General features: G+C 43.4%; 1 protein-coding gene across 12 annotated transcripts in view; it reads left to right on the forward strand.

The window, feature by feature from the left end:
• The window catches only part of LOC128414741 (multiple epidermal growth factor-like domains protein 6), a 211,322-nt gene extending 200,104 nt beyond the window's left edge, over window positions 1-11,218 (forward strand). For 9 of the 12 annotated variants that reach the window (XM_053390456.1, XM_053390463.1, XM_053390464.1 and 6 more), the window contains 8 exons: window positions 1,240-1,368; window positions 1,882-2,007; window positions 2,823-2,951; window positions 3,410-3,538; window positions 4,487-4,615; window positions 4,769-4,897; window positions 9,306-9,434; window positions 10,526-11,218. In XM_053390456.1, coding sequence (XP_053246431.1) covers window positions 1,240-1,368; window positions 1,882-2,007; window positions 2,823-2,951; window positions 3,410-3,538; window positions 4,487-4,615; window positions 4,769-4,897; window positions 9,306-9,434; window positions 10,526-10,617 — 992 coding nt within the window. In that variant the 3' untranslated portion in view covers window positions 10,618-11,218. Of the gene's footprint in view, window positions 1-1,239; window positions 1,369-1,881; window positions 2,008-2,822; window positions 2,985-3,409; window positions 3,539-4,486; window positions 4,616-4,768; window positions 4,898-9,305; window positions 9,435-10,525 lie in introns of those variants that run through there. The other 3 variants (XM_053390461.1, XR_008330721.1, XM_053390467.1) reach the window with 3 other exon arrangements.
• Window positions 11,219-14,242: the final 3,024 nt, after the last annotated feature.

The following is a 14,242-nucleotide window of genomic DNA, read 5'->3' on the forward strand; positions in this document are numbered from 1 at the left end:
ATATGAAGGGTGTGTTCTATCCGCTTGGTAGATATTAAAAAAGGATGCTGGAGTGATTCAGTTTTCTCTGCCAGGAACCAAGATTTCAAATATAGACACCAAAAGCAGCAGAATTCAAGTCTCTCTCTCCGTCTCCCTGTGTGTGTGTCTTTAAATTTCCGAAAGAGAGAGGAAAACTGATCTACTCAGATTGTTTGATCGGGTGTTGACTGTATATTTGCAGCAAAAGAGATTTCTCAGGCATTGCAGTGACTCAAGGTTACTTTTTGAATTCACGTCGCCTTGGTCTCCAACCAACTGGGAAACTAAACTCATTGCCGGGAGGGGGGGGGGAGAGAAACTTTTGTTTTCCAAGCATTCAAAAGGGAAAAAGCATGCTAATAAACATCCCTGCTTAAACTATGACACATTCAAGCTATAGGTGGTACCTATTGAAGGATGCAAGAGTAGCTATGCAGTGGTCCTTTCAGAGTGGTGAGCCTGGTAGGTTCAATATTGCCTGCTGCAATGATGATATGGATCCACACCATATCATTTTAAGCATTTCTCCCCCACCCCCCAAGAATCCCTGCACCCTCAACAAACCAGAGTTTCCAGGATTCTTTAGGAGAAACCGTGTGCTTTAGATGTGAGGTGTGGATTTGACCAGAGATGGAGGCTGCATGGCCCTGTTGGGCTAAAAAGCTGGTGCTGGTCTTTTAGGTAGGAGTGCCACCTTGGTTCTTGTGGTTGACTCAGTGTTGGGGTTCTCCTGGCTCAGAAGCCAAGAGGCTGGTGGCATAAAAATCCCATAAGAAGTTATGGAGGAAAACCATTTGGTCCGAACTTGGGTGATCCCCAGTCGTATATAAAGCTCTCACTGTAGTCTCTTCCCCTCAGCTGAAGCCTAGAAGTGAGCTTAGTTGAGGAGAAAGTATTGGGTGAGTGAAGGAATTGCAAGAAGATAAGCATGAGGAAAAGTAGTCTACTGTCACCCATTTGGCCCCTTTGTTCTAAAATCAGGACCCACCCAGTTTTTTTTTAATGTGATTGGAGTAAGCCAGGGCTGCAAAGATCACACCAAAGGCTGCATGCACTGCATACATTTAAACCACATGACTTCCCTGGGAACTGTAGCTTCTGCATTTCCCAGAATTCTTGTGAGGAGAGGCTACTTGCTTGAAATGCATTGTGTCTACACAGCCCAGGTTTCTGCACTGAACGGCTTTTCTCAGAGATGCTTTCTCCTGACTTCAACAGGATGCCCCAAAGGAACATACGGCCCACATTGCCGGAAAGCATGTCAGTGTCTGAACGGAGGGCACTGTGACACTGTGACAGGAGCCTGTGACTGCCTGCCTGGTTTCATCGGAGCGGACTGTGGGAAAAGTAAGTGCCTCTCTAGGCCAGCGTCTTGTTTCCCACAGTAGCCAATCAAATGTTTGCGGGCAGCCCATGCACTGGGCATGAGGAAGTGAGCTCCATATATCACAATGACTACAGTTGCTGGCACACATTTAAACATGGAGCAATCCCAGCCACTGGTGAGGAAGCAGTGGGGCTTATTTAACACAAAATGTCTAACGAAGCTAAATATTTTCTAGCAAACAGGCTGTGTACATGCCATGCTTTTAAAGCACATTCAAGGCACATTCTGCCCACCCAAAAGTATCCTTGGAACTGTAGCCTGCCCTCCCCAGAGCTACAATTCCCAGCACCCTTAACAAACTGCAGTTTCCGGGAAATGGGGGGGGGTGTTATTCTCTGAATGTGTTTTAAATCTGTGTTGGGCACACAGCCTTAGTAGAGTAAAAAGAGCAGCCTTCTCCTAAGAAAAGGAACTTGCAGATTTAACTTTTTGCAATGAGCTGGCAAACCAGGCTGCTTTTTTCTTCCTTTTAGCTTGTCCAGAGCATCACTATGGGAAGGACTGTGCCTTATTCTGCTCCTGTGGTAAAGGACGTTGTGACTCGGTGACGGGCAAGTGCTACTGTCCACCTGGCCGAATTGGACCCAGCTGCCTTCAATGTATGAGATGATCAGCTTTTAAACAGCCAGAACAAATGTGAAATACTAATAAATGTCTGTACTCCCTCAAGACTAGTCATGAGTTTCCAATCTTGGAGGCTAATGCATGCAAAAGTTTTAATACCACTGTCATGCTATTGCCGTCTACCTGTTTCTGTCTCTTGTCTGTTGTCTCACCCATCCCCAGCTCTTGCTCAATGGTGTTTCCGTAAAGAAATGGTTCTTTTAAAATGTATTTTGATCCATTTAATTTTTTTTTAGCAAAGTTCTTTCTCTGTCTTATAAAGATCATATGGAAAGAGCAAGGGTAAAATCATCCCTGTGAGAACGAATGGGCTTTAAAAATCCTTTCATTCATTCCTGCCTTAACATTCAGTTTCCTTTGAGGAAAAATATTCATAGGGAAGGGCTGTAGCTCACTGCTTTGCATGCAGAAGGTCTCTGGTTCCATCCTTGACATCTCAAGGCTGCAAATGATTCCTGCCTGAAACCCTAGAGCACTACCGCTAATCAGTACAAATACTGACATAGCTAGATGGTCCATCACTCAGATTTGTAGAAGACAGCTTCACATTCAGACTGCACTGGGGAATCTGACTATCACACCATCAACAATCCATGGTTTCATCCTTGATGGGGTTAATGGGAGTTGGGACTCTCAATGATACCTGAAAGACCAGAAGTCTCCTTCTCCTGTATAGTGGGAAGCTGTCCAGGGAATGGAGTTTGTCTCCCTTAGCTATGGCATTCATTTTTGTGTTGCACTAAATTATTGTTTCTTCTTTAAAAAAAAACACTTTGTTAATTTACTATAGTGTGTCCCCAGGGAAGATATGGCCCCCACTGTCACCTAAAATGTTTGTGTAAGAATGGTGGCATCTGTGATCCCGTGAATGGGACCTGCATTTGTGGACTTGGCTGGACGGGACGCTACTGTGAGAAAGGTAGTATTTCTTTTCTCCTTCGTTGCGCTGTTTACAGACGAGCATTTTACCTACATATTTGCATGGGATTTATGGTGCAATTCTCACCCAGACAACCTAATTATAAATGACCAAATTACACTATGCTTAGTTTATTGGTTTGTAGAGTAGTGGTCACTGGTGTGAACTCATGGATATAACTGCTGAGAACATTTCATGGGAAGATACAAAACTACCCCAAAACCTCACGATAAAAGAGATGTGGTTTGTTACTAATGCTTTTGAAACCCTCCAAATAGTTGAAACAGTTTTACTTGCAATGTTCTCAGCTATGTAAAATCATGTTTAATCTGGAAGAAGTAGCAGGGTTTGAGTTTGCAATATTTCTCAGATCTTCCTGTTGCCTTGTGATTGTTTAGCAGGGGAGCATTGTTTAGATTAGTAAGGTTTTCTGGACATTCCCCCCCCCCCCCCCGCAGAATGTGCTCTTGGAAAATATGGCTCTGACTGTCAGCTAGATTGCGCTTGTCAGAATAACGGAACCTGCAACCGGTTTACTGGCTGCTGTCAGTGCACAGAAGGTTATTACGGACATTCCTGCAACTACAGTAAGTAATCGGCCAAGGAAGCGAAGCCAAGAGGCTAGCTTGGCAATAACAATGCATGCCTATGCAAGAATAACCACAGACATAATTTTAATATCTTGTTGCATCTCCTTAAAACTAATTGTCAAAATGTTCTGCTGCTAAGTGAAGAAAATATTTAGTGATGTATGTAGGCATCTGTGAAGTAGTACATAGTTTAAATTATTGGAAGGGCCATATCTCGGCTTTGCATGCAGAAGGTGCAAGGTTCCATCCCCAGAATCTCAAAGTAGGGCTGCAAAGACACCCACCCCCCATTTGAAACCCTATGAAGCCACTGCCACTCAGTGTAGACAATACTGAGTTAGATGGACGAATGGGTTTGACTTTGTATAAGTCAGGTTCCTATGAAGGTCCACTTGGCTACCATACCAGCCTATTCTCTTATTGAAATGTTCAAATCTTCACACGGTGCATAGTTAAACTATAGATCATAAATTCGTGGAGGATAAGGCCATCAATGGCTGCTAGCCATGATAGCTGTATTCTGTCTCCACAGTTGGAGGCACTAACTAATGCTTCTGAATACAACAGGGGGTGCTGTTGTGCTCAAATCCTGCTTGTAGATTTACTACAGGCATGTTGTTCACCACTGAGAGAACAGGATGCTGGACTATGTGGGCCATTGCCCTGATCTGGCAGGCTCTTCATATTTTATGATGATGATGATGGTTATAAATAGTATTTTATTTTAATATTTATACCCTGCCCATCTGACTGGGTTGCCCCAGCCACTCTGGGTGGCTTCAAAAAAATATAAAAGCGTAATAAAGCATCAAACATTAAAAACATCCCTATACAGGGCTGCCTTCAGATGTCTTCTTCCAGCATTCCAACATTACTATTAGTGTGGGACAAAATCCTGTGAAAATGGTGCATCTTCTGAAATATCATTATCATTTCACTTCTCAGCCTGCCCATCTGGATTTTATGGTCTCAACTGCCGGTATCCCTGCAACTGTAAAAATGGAGCCACATGTCTCCCAGCGACTGGGCTGTGTGTGTGCGCCACAGGTTTCCAAGGGGTACACTGTGAAAAAGGTAAATTTCCTATTTAAGGCAGCCCAAGTGCTGGAGCATCTTGGGGCCTGTTTAACTATGCTAAAGATGCTTTAGATTCAAACACTGGCATGTTTGTCTTTCCTACAACGGCAATATATATATATTGCATATGCTAATGCTCTGCTTTTTCAGGTTGTCCAGCTGGAATGTTTGGAGACAAATGCAAACATCATTGTGAGTGTGCAGGATCAACTCGGTGTGACCCAGTTACTGGAAAGTGCTTTTGCCCACCTGGCACAACTGGGGACAGGTGTGATGTTGGTAAGATCCTGGAACAAAACTGATACATTTTCTTTTCCCTGTTGCTGGTATGAAGCAGAGCAACGTGATAATCCTGAAGTGGTAGAATAGACTGTACCACCTAAGGCTGCAGATTCGAGGAGGCTGCCATTTTTTACTGCTCCACACATTTAAATAAACAAATAAGGAACATGCTGAAATTAAATGATCTTATACAGCAGACACATGTAACAGTGTCCTGACTGAATTGCCCTTTCCCCTTCCTGATGGGGAGGTACTGCTTAACCCTTTTCACGCTGGCCATTTTTTAAATTCAAAATGGCACCCACAAGCTGCTTTTTGCAACCCTGTAACTTCACTTCTCTCAGTGAGGGGATCAGCAGAAGGCCCTCAGAACTGGACAATAATAAGGGTGGTAAAAGTAAAGGTAAAGGACCTCTGACAGTTAAGTCCCGTCGCAAACAACTCTGGGGTTGCGGCTCTCATCTTACTTTACTGGCCAAGGTAGCCGATGTTTGTCCGCAGACAGTTTTTCCGGGTCATGTGGCCAGCATGACTAAGCCACTTCTGGCAAAACCAGAGTAGCGCACGGAAGCATTGTTTACTTTCCCGCCGGAGTGGTACCTATTTATCTAATTGCACTTTGACGTGCTTTCGAACTGCTAGGTTGGCAGGAGCAGGGACCGAGCAACGGGAGCTCACCCTGTCGCAGGGATTCGAGCTGCCAACCTTCCAATCAGCAAGCCCTAGGCTCTGTGGTTTAGACCACAGCTCCACCTGCGTCCCTAATAAGGGTGGTAGTAGGCCCAAACAGGACAGTGGGGGTTATACTGTGAGAGGCTTTGGGTCCACCAGATGCATAGCCTCCTTCCCCTAGCACCCTCTCAAAAAGGGGTGTGGGTGCACTAGCCCTGAAACTGGTACAGTTTTTTTCCTTGCCACTGCAGTATATGTGAAAAGGATCTAAGGGTCTTGGTGGACCACAAGCTTAAGATGAGTCGACAGTGTGATGCAGCAGCAAAAAAAACCCCTAATGCTATTCTAGGTTGCATCAACAGAAGTATAGTGTCCAGATCAAAGGAAGTAATAGTACCACTCTATTCTGCCTTAGTCAGACCACACTTACAATACTGTGTCCAATTCTGGGCATCACAATTTAAGAAGGATGTTGACAAGCTGGAATGTGTGCAGAGGAGGGCAACCAAGATGATCAAGGGTCTGGGAACTAAGCCTTATGAGGGGCGCTTGAAGGAGCCGGGTATGTTTAGCCTGGAAAAGAGGAGACTGAGAGGAGATATGATAGCCATCTTCAAATATCTTAAGGGCTGTCACATGGAAGAGGGAGCATACTTGTTTTGTCCTGCTCTGGAGGGTAGGACTCAAACCAATGGCTTCAAGTTGCAAGAAAGGAGATTCCGACTAAACATTCAGAAAAAAAACTTTCCAACAGGAAGAGCTGTTCAGCATCGGAACAGACTCCCAGGAGAGGTGGCGGACTCTCCTTCCTTGGAGGTTTTTAAGCAGAGGTTGGGTGGCCATCTGCCATGGATGCTTTAGCTGAGATTCCTGCATTGCAGGGGGTTGGACTAGATGGCCCTTGGGGTCCCTTCCCACTGTGATTTTATGGAACCAACACACACTTCCCTGGCTTATGTGAGCCAAGCAGGTCTTAGAAAGTGGCCATTCCTTTGCCACAGACTCTTCCATCCACCCTCAACTCAAGCGGTTACTCTCATCTTGGCTTTTTGGATTAATCAGAGAGAATATCTGTGAACTTTGCAATCATGATTTATTCTCAAGCAGATTTTCTTTTCCTGAGAGTAGCTATAGTCAGGGAAAATCGTAAGGAAGCTGCAGAGGTCCCATCATTACAAGCCTTAAGGCTTATTTAATGTTTACACTGGGTGTAAACCCAGATGGTCTCCACTCGAAGCAACAATACACTGTTGAAATGTGGTCCCGACTATAAAGGGATGGAAAACAGCCTGTTGCTTACAAGTTCAAGATCCACAACCCAGAAGGGAAATGGCATGGTATGCTTTCAAATACAGCCAGTGTGAATGAAGTGCCCCAGGATGTTGGAAACGCGGAATTTGCTCCAACCCAAGAGCCTAAAAGAAAGGAAATGACTCTCTTCCTAGCTTGCCCCATTCCCTGCTCAAGATTCCAATCTTTCAGTTCTTGTGGTTTGAATAGGGACCACACAGTACAATGAGTAAGGCTACTTGAATGCAGAGAGCTTTTCCAGCTAGATAGTGTTTTTGTTTAGACAACTGGGGAACACAAGGGGGAAGCTCAGCACAAAAAATAAGAGTGAAGTTTTGTACTCCTTGGGGAAAAAACAGAAAAAAGGAAAGAAAAGTAGAAGTCACTTTTATTTTCTTCGAAACAGTCTGTGCAACCCCCAAAGCTTAAAAAGCTGTTATGGGTTTGGTTTTATTTGCATTTTTATTTTCAATTAGGCCGAGTTCATCTGTGATATAACCATGAGCAGCTGTGACTGTGCAGCAGCTATAAAGATAAAAGGCCTGATTTTAATTTGAACTCTGGTAAAGCACCCATTAAACAACCATAATGTTAATTAAAAAAAAAAAAGCAAGAGAATATATAGGAGGTTTTTTATTAGGTTGCTTTTTTCTGCTAAATTAACATTGCAGACTTTCAAACAGATGTCTTAAATACACATTGTTATGAACATGAAAATGTGGTTATTACTTAAATTAAAATCAGGCCCAGAGGTGTTTGCAAGAGCCTGTCTCACAACGTTCCCTTAATTGAAAGAACTGAAGTGTCTGAATAGGACTAAAGAATTCTCCCGGTGGGGGGAAGCGATCCTAACTGCCCAGCAAATTGCTTTTGGTTATGTAATAGCTCAGATGGTGTAAAGAAAAGGTCTATTGTCTTTTATCACAGTCCAGGTGAGAGAAAGTATCTATGGGAATATGTACTAGTAGAATGATGGAGGTTTTCATTAATGAGCACCCTGCAGCAGACATGGTCAGTTCAGTCCATGTAAGTCTTCTTAGGTTTATTCATAAGCTTGCTTTATCTCGTTTCCACATCTGCAATGTTTTTTGTTAAAAATTAATATCTAAATATGCCTCAACAAACGGGTCTCATTATGTGCATTTTTAGACCAATCTTACTACAGAATGCATATTTTTAAACATTGTGTGGGTACATTGAGTGAGCTGAGGTCTGCAGAATTTGAAGAAGTGGAACTACTGAAGGGTCGTTTCTGATCCGCACATCAGTCTGAGAGGTGCAGATAAATTCTGTTTGCATCAGAATTCACAGAAATTGAATTCATCAGGCACCCGCCCACCCACCCACCTTAAATTTAATCAGTAATGAGAATTTCGGAGACCCAACTCTTTCACATAACCAAGCATGGAAGCTATTAAAAAAGCAACACCTACCCATTCACCTGCCCTTCAGTCCCACATGAACCTGTTTTTGTACTGAGGTCATAATTGGAAGTCCTTCTCTGGGTGCCCCCCCCAAGTTCTGAAGACAGAGTAGGGCCTTCTTGTCTGTGCTCATTTGCAAAAGGCTGTTCCTAAAAAAGGCTCACAAGGCACACATCTTAATTATACCGGACAATTACGCTTTCATGCTCTCAGACCTGCCACCAGATTGCTATTAGTCTTCTGCATGACTAATGCATGTTTATTTTTGTTTCTGCCACTTTTATATGTTTAGTGTGATTTTTTTAAAAAAATGTTTTATTGTTTTAAGCTGTTTAGGGTTGCTATTTTTGGGGGGGTGTCTTTATTCTTTTAGTTCTTTTCCCTATTCTGAGGGCAATATTGACAAAAGGGAGGATATACTTGTTTAATTAAATATATGTTGCTTGTGCTCCAATCCAGTGAAGGCTCTCATTAGCAGAGGGTGGAGGGGGGAAAGTGATTTTTGACAATTCCGCCTTCCCCCAACGCTTCATTCCTCCTGAAAGTTCAACTCTCTGGAACAGTTTAGGCATGGGATACTGCCAAGCAAAAGAGGAATAAGTGAGAATTGCCTCTCTCCTTTCCGCTAGTGACATCCTCCACTGGATTGGAGTCATTGCCATCTTCTTTAAAAAATAAAAAATGGAAGAGTAAATTTCTTCATATTTATGAATATCTTCTCTCCTAAGAATCCTCTCACCTTCACTGAAGCATTGCAAAGTGGGAATATTTTTAGATTAAATCAACTGATTGGCTGCAAACCATTCATATTACAGATTAAATGCTAATAAATTGTTGATTAAGAGTAAGAGAAGAATCCAACGTTTCCTTATTTCCTAGCATGCCTTCTTTATTTTCTTATTCACTCCCGCTCTGTTTTAAAGCATTTCTGGTGGGGTGAGTGGCAGTGGTGATGGAGAGGGGATAGTAAAAACTAAAAATTAAAACTCTCTGACATAAACATTTGCTGTCTCTTGCAGAATGTGGGCCAGGCAAATATGGCCCCAACTGCTCTCAGCGGTGCCAATGTGCCAATAAATCCCAATGCGATGTGCGAAATGGCAAATGCACTTGTCTCTACAAATGGATGGGACCATCTTGCAAAGAAGGTAACTGTAGAGAGCCTGCAAGAAATAGTCTGGGCGGAGTAAGATACAACACGCTGCAGTGTAGTTCACTGCCCATATTGCAGGTTGGGGGCTATGCTCTGCAAACAACCAGTGGCAGCCATGCAGTCTTAGTCCACTGCTAATACTGCAGGTTAGAGGTTGTAGCAATGGTCAATCTACTTATATTGTCCCCTCAGTTCTTCTTCCAGGCCAAATCCAGCGCTCAACTGCATGCATATGTTTTGCATATAAAGAAGAATCCCCATTGAAGCACCAACTCCTGTGTTTGATGCCAACATTTTGTTTTTAGCTCCCTCAGTCATAGGGTGAAATAAAACCAATGATATCCTGCAACATTTTTATTTTATTTATTGCATCTCTATACTTATAAATATACAGTGGACCCTCTGGATACAAATTTAATTTGTTCCAGGGGTCCGTGCACACCCAGAAAAATCCATAGCCAGAGGTGCTGCTTCTGCGCATGCATGTGGCGTGATAGAGCGTGCCTGTGGCGAAACCCGGAAAAATACTTCCGGGTTTGCCGCTTTCGCAACTCGAAGTTTACGTTACTCGACAGTAACATAAGCCAAGGGTCTACTGTACATTGAGCATACAGAGTGTGCATTGTTGCACACCACCTTGATATTTTTTGACAGTATAGAAATGCTGTTATAAATACATGCATGCATATATCTCCACTGACATAAGATGTGGGTGATGACCACTGTAGTGGAGGTTTAGAATCAAAGTTTTCCGGTGGGCTACCTTCCCAGGTTGATGAGACCTGTCCGCCCCTCACTTTCTTCTACAGTATGTGCAGAAACTGCCATCTTGACTGTTGGATCTGCTATTGGTCTTGTCTGCTCAATCTATTGGAGCCTATCTGGCATGCAGGGAAGTCCCTAACTCACCAAGGGTTTGGGACGCATCAGCTACCCCCACCTGCTTTAACCGGCCAGTCCAAGCCTTCTCCTAACATTGGATACACCGCTTTATTTATTAGATAGAGTATAAACTATAATCTTTGTTAAATCTCATCAAAGATGCCTTATGCGACCTTCTAAGTGTGTTTATCTGTAAATCCCTAGGTGGCCCTCCGAACCTTCTGTCTCATGAAGAACACACTCAAGAGAAAGGGAATACTTTTTCAAGACTGCCACAACAGGAACACTTGGACTAATGAATGAACTGTTTTATATGCACAGACGGTATTTAACTTTGGAAATGAGAGCTGCTATTCATTTCTGCTTGAACTGGACTGGAAAATTCACACTTCTTTGTGCAGGTCTACAGTATTCATTAAGTAGCTGGGTCCCTCTTAAAACTTTTAAACTCTGTTCTGTTTATTTATTCTTGACCTCCTCCTGCTTCCTCCTGATTAATCCACTCTTGGTATCCTTTCCAAGTGTCAGTCCTGTGTTTTTATGCCCACAAAATGCAGAAATCTTCTCATCCCTGTCATCACCAACTAAGATAAATCATTACTTGAACATAAATATTCCAAACCCTTGTTTATTAAAAAAAAATTCCACCAAGAGGAATCTTTATAGGCTTTTAATACTTTTTTTTTAAAAAAGAAATAATAATAATGCTGTTACTCAGTAATCTGCCTTTATCAAGCCTTATTATTCAAGCTGTGCTTAAGGAAGGAACATATTTTCAGAGCAAATAGTAGCCATTGTTTCAACGGCAGCAAATATTTGGCAGAAGAAAAGTATTTTCCCCCCAGTCCAGCCAGGGAGATCTGCATGCAGAAGCAGACACACACACACACACACACACACACACACACACAACCAATATGAATATGAGTGCCTATCCAGCTCATTAAACTTGGGAGGTGACGCTTTTGATACAGATAAGACTGCAAGGGAAGAGGCAGATCATGACCTTAGGAGTTATAAATGGGAATAAGTGTGAGGGATGAAACTTCTGATTTTTTAAAAGGACATATATACAAATTAGTCTGTGTTAAATCTTTGAATTGTGGCATGAATATGAAATGATAAACTTGTCGTAGTTGCTGAAGTAAGTCCAAGACCCAGCACAGGGAGCCATATACAGTGGTACCTCGGGTTACATACGCTTCAGGTTACAGACTCCGCTAACCCAGAAATAGTACCTCGGGTTAAGAACTTTGCTTCAGGATGAGAACAGAAATCGTGCTCTGGTGGCGCAGCAGCAGGAGGAGGCCCCATTAGCTAAAGTAGTGTTTCAGGTTAAGAACAGTTTCAGGTTAAGAACAGACCTCCAGAACGAATTAAGTACTTAACCCTGAGGTACCATTGTACTGAGGCAGGCTATTGGTCCATCTAACTCAGTGTTGTCTACACTGACTGGCAGCAGCTCTCCAGCAATTTTGAGGCAGGGCCCGCGCCCAGCCCAACCTGGAGATGTCAGGGGTTGAACCTGGCACTTTCTGCATGCAAGGCTATCACTGAGCTATGGCTCTTCTCCAGTTAAGAATAATAGATTTATGACTCAGCTTGAAAAAGCTGCTCAACACTAATTAACCATTGAATACCTAGAAATCTGCACTTCATCAATGAGGTGCAAATTAACCACTCCTATTTGCCTAGTTATGCATTGGGGATACAGATGCTATCGCTTTATATCAACAGAGATAAAGCTCTAGAGCAGAGATGGGGAGCCGGTGGTCCTCCAAGTGTTGTGGGACTCCCTTCAGCCCCAGCCAGCCTGGCCAATGAAAGATGGAAGTTGCAATCCAGTAGCATCGGAAAGACCATGGGTTCCCCATCCCTGCTCTAGAGAAATTAGAGGTTCCCCCCCCCCCCGTTGCAAGTTCTCTCACCATTCAGAAATTCCAGATAGAAACCACATCCACAAAGTGCTTCTGAAACCACTGTGCCTTGCAGAACTAGAAAGAAAAAAATATTGGTAGTAAATGTTGGTTTTTGATTTTATTTTTCATAACAGAATACAGTCATACTTCGGGATGAATATGCTTCAGCTTAAATATTTTCGGGTTGCGCTCTGCAGCGACCGGGAAGTAACGGAGCGTGATACTTCTGGGTTTCGCCGCTCGCGCATGCGCAGACGCTCAAAATGACGTCACACACATGCGCGGAAGCGGCGAAGCGCCAGACGCACAGTTGCGCCTTACGTTCGCTTCAGGACGCAAATGGGGCTCCGGAATGGATCCTGTTCGCATCCAGAGGTAACACTGTACAGTTTTTCAGGACCAACGTTTCACAAGGTAATTTGCACAACAACAAAAATCTAAAAGGTGGTGCGGGGGGGGGGAATCTGGACATGATGGAGAAGCCCCAAAGTCTGCCTTTTTTTACTAGCCAAAACAGAGTGCGGGTGTCATGTGGACTTAATTAGACTAGACTGGACTTGATGCAAAACTGGTTTCAGGTTGGGCCAAGAGGGATGCTAGGACAAAGAAACAACAATTGCTGTTATCCCGTTTTTTATTTAAAACTTACAAGGCCAGCAGTTGCTTCTATCCGTCTCTAGCACAAAGCATAGCACAGGGGGTCCCTTCTGAGGCAGACAGGAGGAATAACGAGAAATTTGGTAGTACAACAAACAAGCAATTAATTACAACTAACAAACTCCCTATAGAGATGCCCAACTGAAAGCCCAATTCTCACATTCTTTACGGAGGTGTGAAAAGTCACTACCAAGTAACTTTACCATGTTCATTTATGTCTGAGCAAATCTCAGGGGTGCAAGCCGGTATCTTTTGCCACAACAGAGTGAACCACGACAACCAAATCTCCATTCTGCTGTCATAAAATACCAGTTTGCACCACATGGGGGCACATTCTGACAGCACAGCCACACATCGTTGACATGGTAAAATCACTTTGTGGATAAACCCGTAAGTAATTGGGCGTATCAGGTTAAATTGGATAAAAGATTCAGTGGTACCGCCCAAATCCCACAAAATGCCCCCGTCTGGTTTCATAGATTCCAAGCTGAAAGAGCTTCTGGGGTTTGACTTGTGAGTTCAGAAAGACCGGCCCATCTTTTAACTGTTACATTGCTCACTCCTTCAGCCTTAACAGACTGTAAGTTCCTCTGACCAGCTTTTCTGCCCTGTCCATGACACTTTTCCGTTTAGTTTGGCACCTGGTGCATACTTAGTGCTCAGCTACTCACAGCAGATTGTGAGCTTCCATTCAACTGCCCTAACCCAAAGGAAGTCACATTTAAGTCCCATTGGAATGGGTGGGACAAATAAGTTGCACCACTTTAGCATGATAAACTTTGCCTGGATTGGGGTTCAATGTTATTTTCTCCTACTCTTTGACAAGGCGGAGATAAAGGGGAGAATGAGGTGACTTTCACTGAAGTTATCTACCAGGTAATATTTACTTAATGAACTTTAACAGCTCTGGGTATGTGTTAATTCTCCTGTGAAGAGAATTCTATGCATGCCCATAAAACATTTTGAATCTGTTCAACACTGTGTAAGATTGGTCATTATTTTTCCACACGAGGCAGAACACAGACTCACAGTCTCTCCCTGTGAGGGGTGAGGCAGCAGGGAGGTTGGTGTGGTGCAGATGCACTGGCAGAGCCAGCTAAGCACTCCTGCTGGTGAATTTGCACCACATCAACCTTCCCTTTGCCTCTCCCTTCTAGAAACCCTCTTCCTCCTAGCAACCCACAGCAACCCCACCTTCCAGGAAGCTAGCAGAGCAGCTCCTTCTGGTCCTTGCTCCTCATTACTGAATGCTATAAGGGGGTGACAATGGGCTGTGCACGGAGGTGGCATAGCTACCATCTGTTTTCCATATTAAATGTCACAGGAAGAGAAGGAGAAATGGATG

The sequence above is a fragment of the Podarcis raffonei genome, chromosome 5, assembly GCF_027172205.1.
Source record: "Podarcis raffonei isolate rPodRaf1 chromosome 5, rPodRaf1.pri, whole genome shotgun sequence".
NCBI lineage: Eukaryota > Metazoa > Chordata > Lepidosauria > Squamata > Lacertidae > Podarcis > Podarcis raffonei.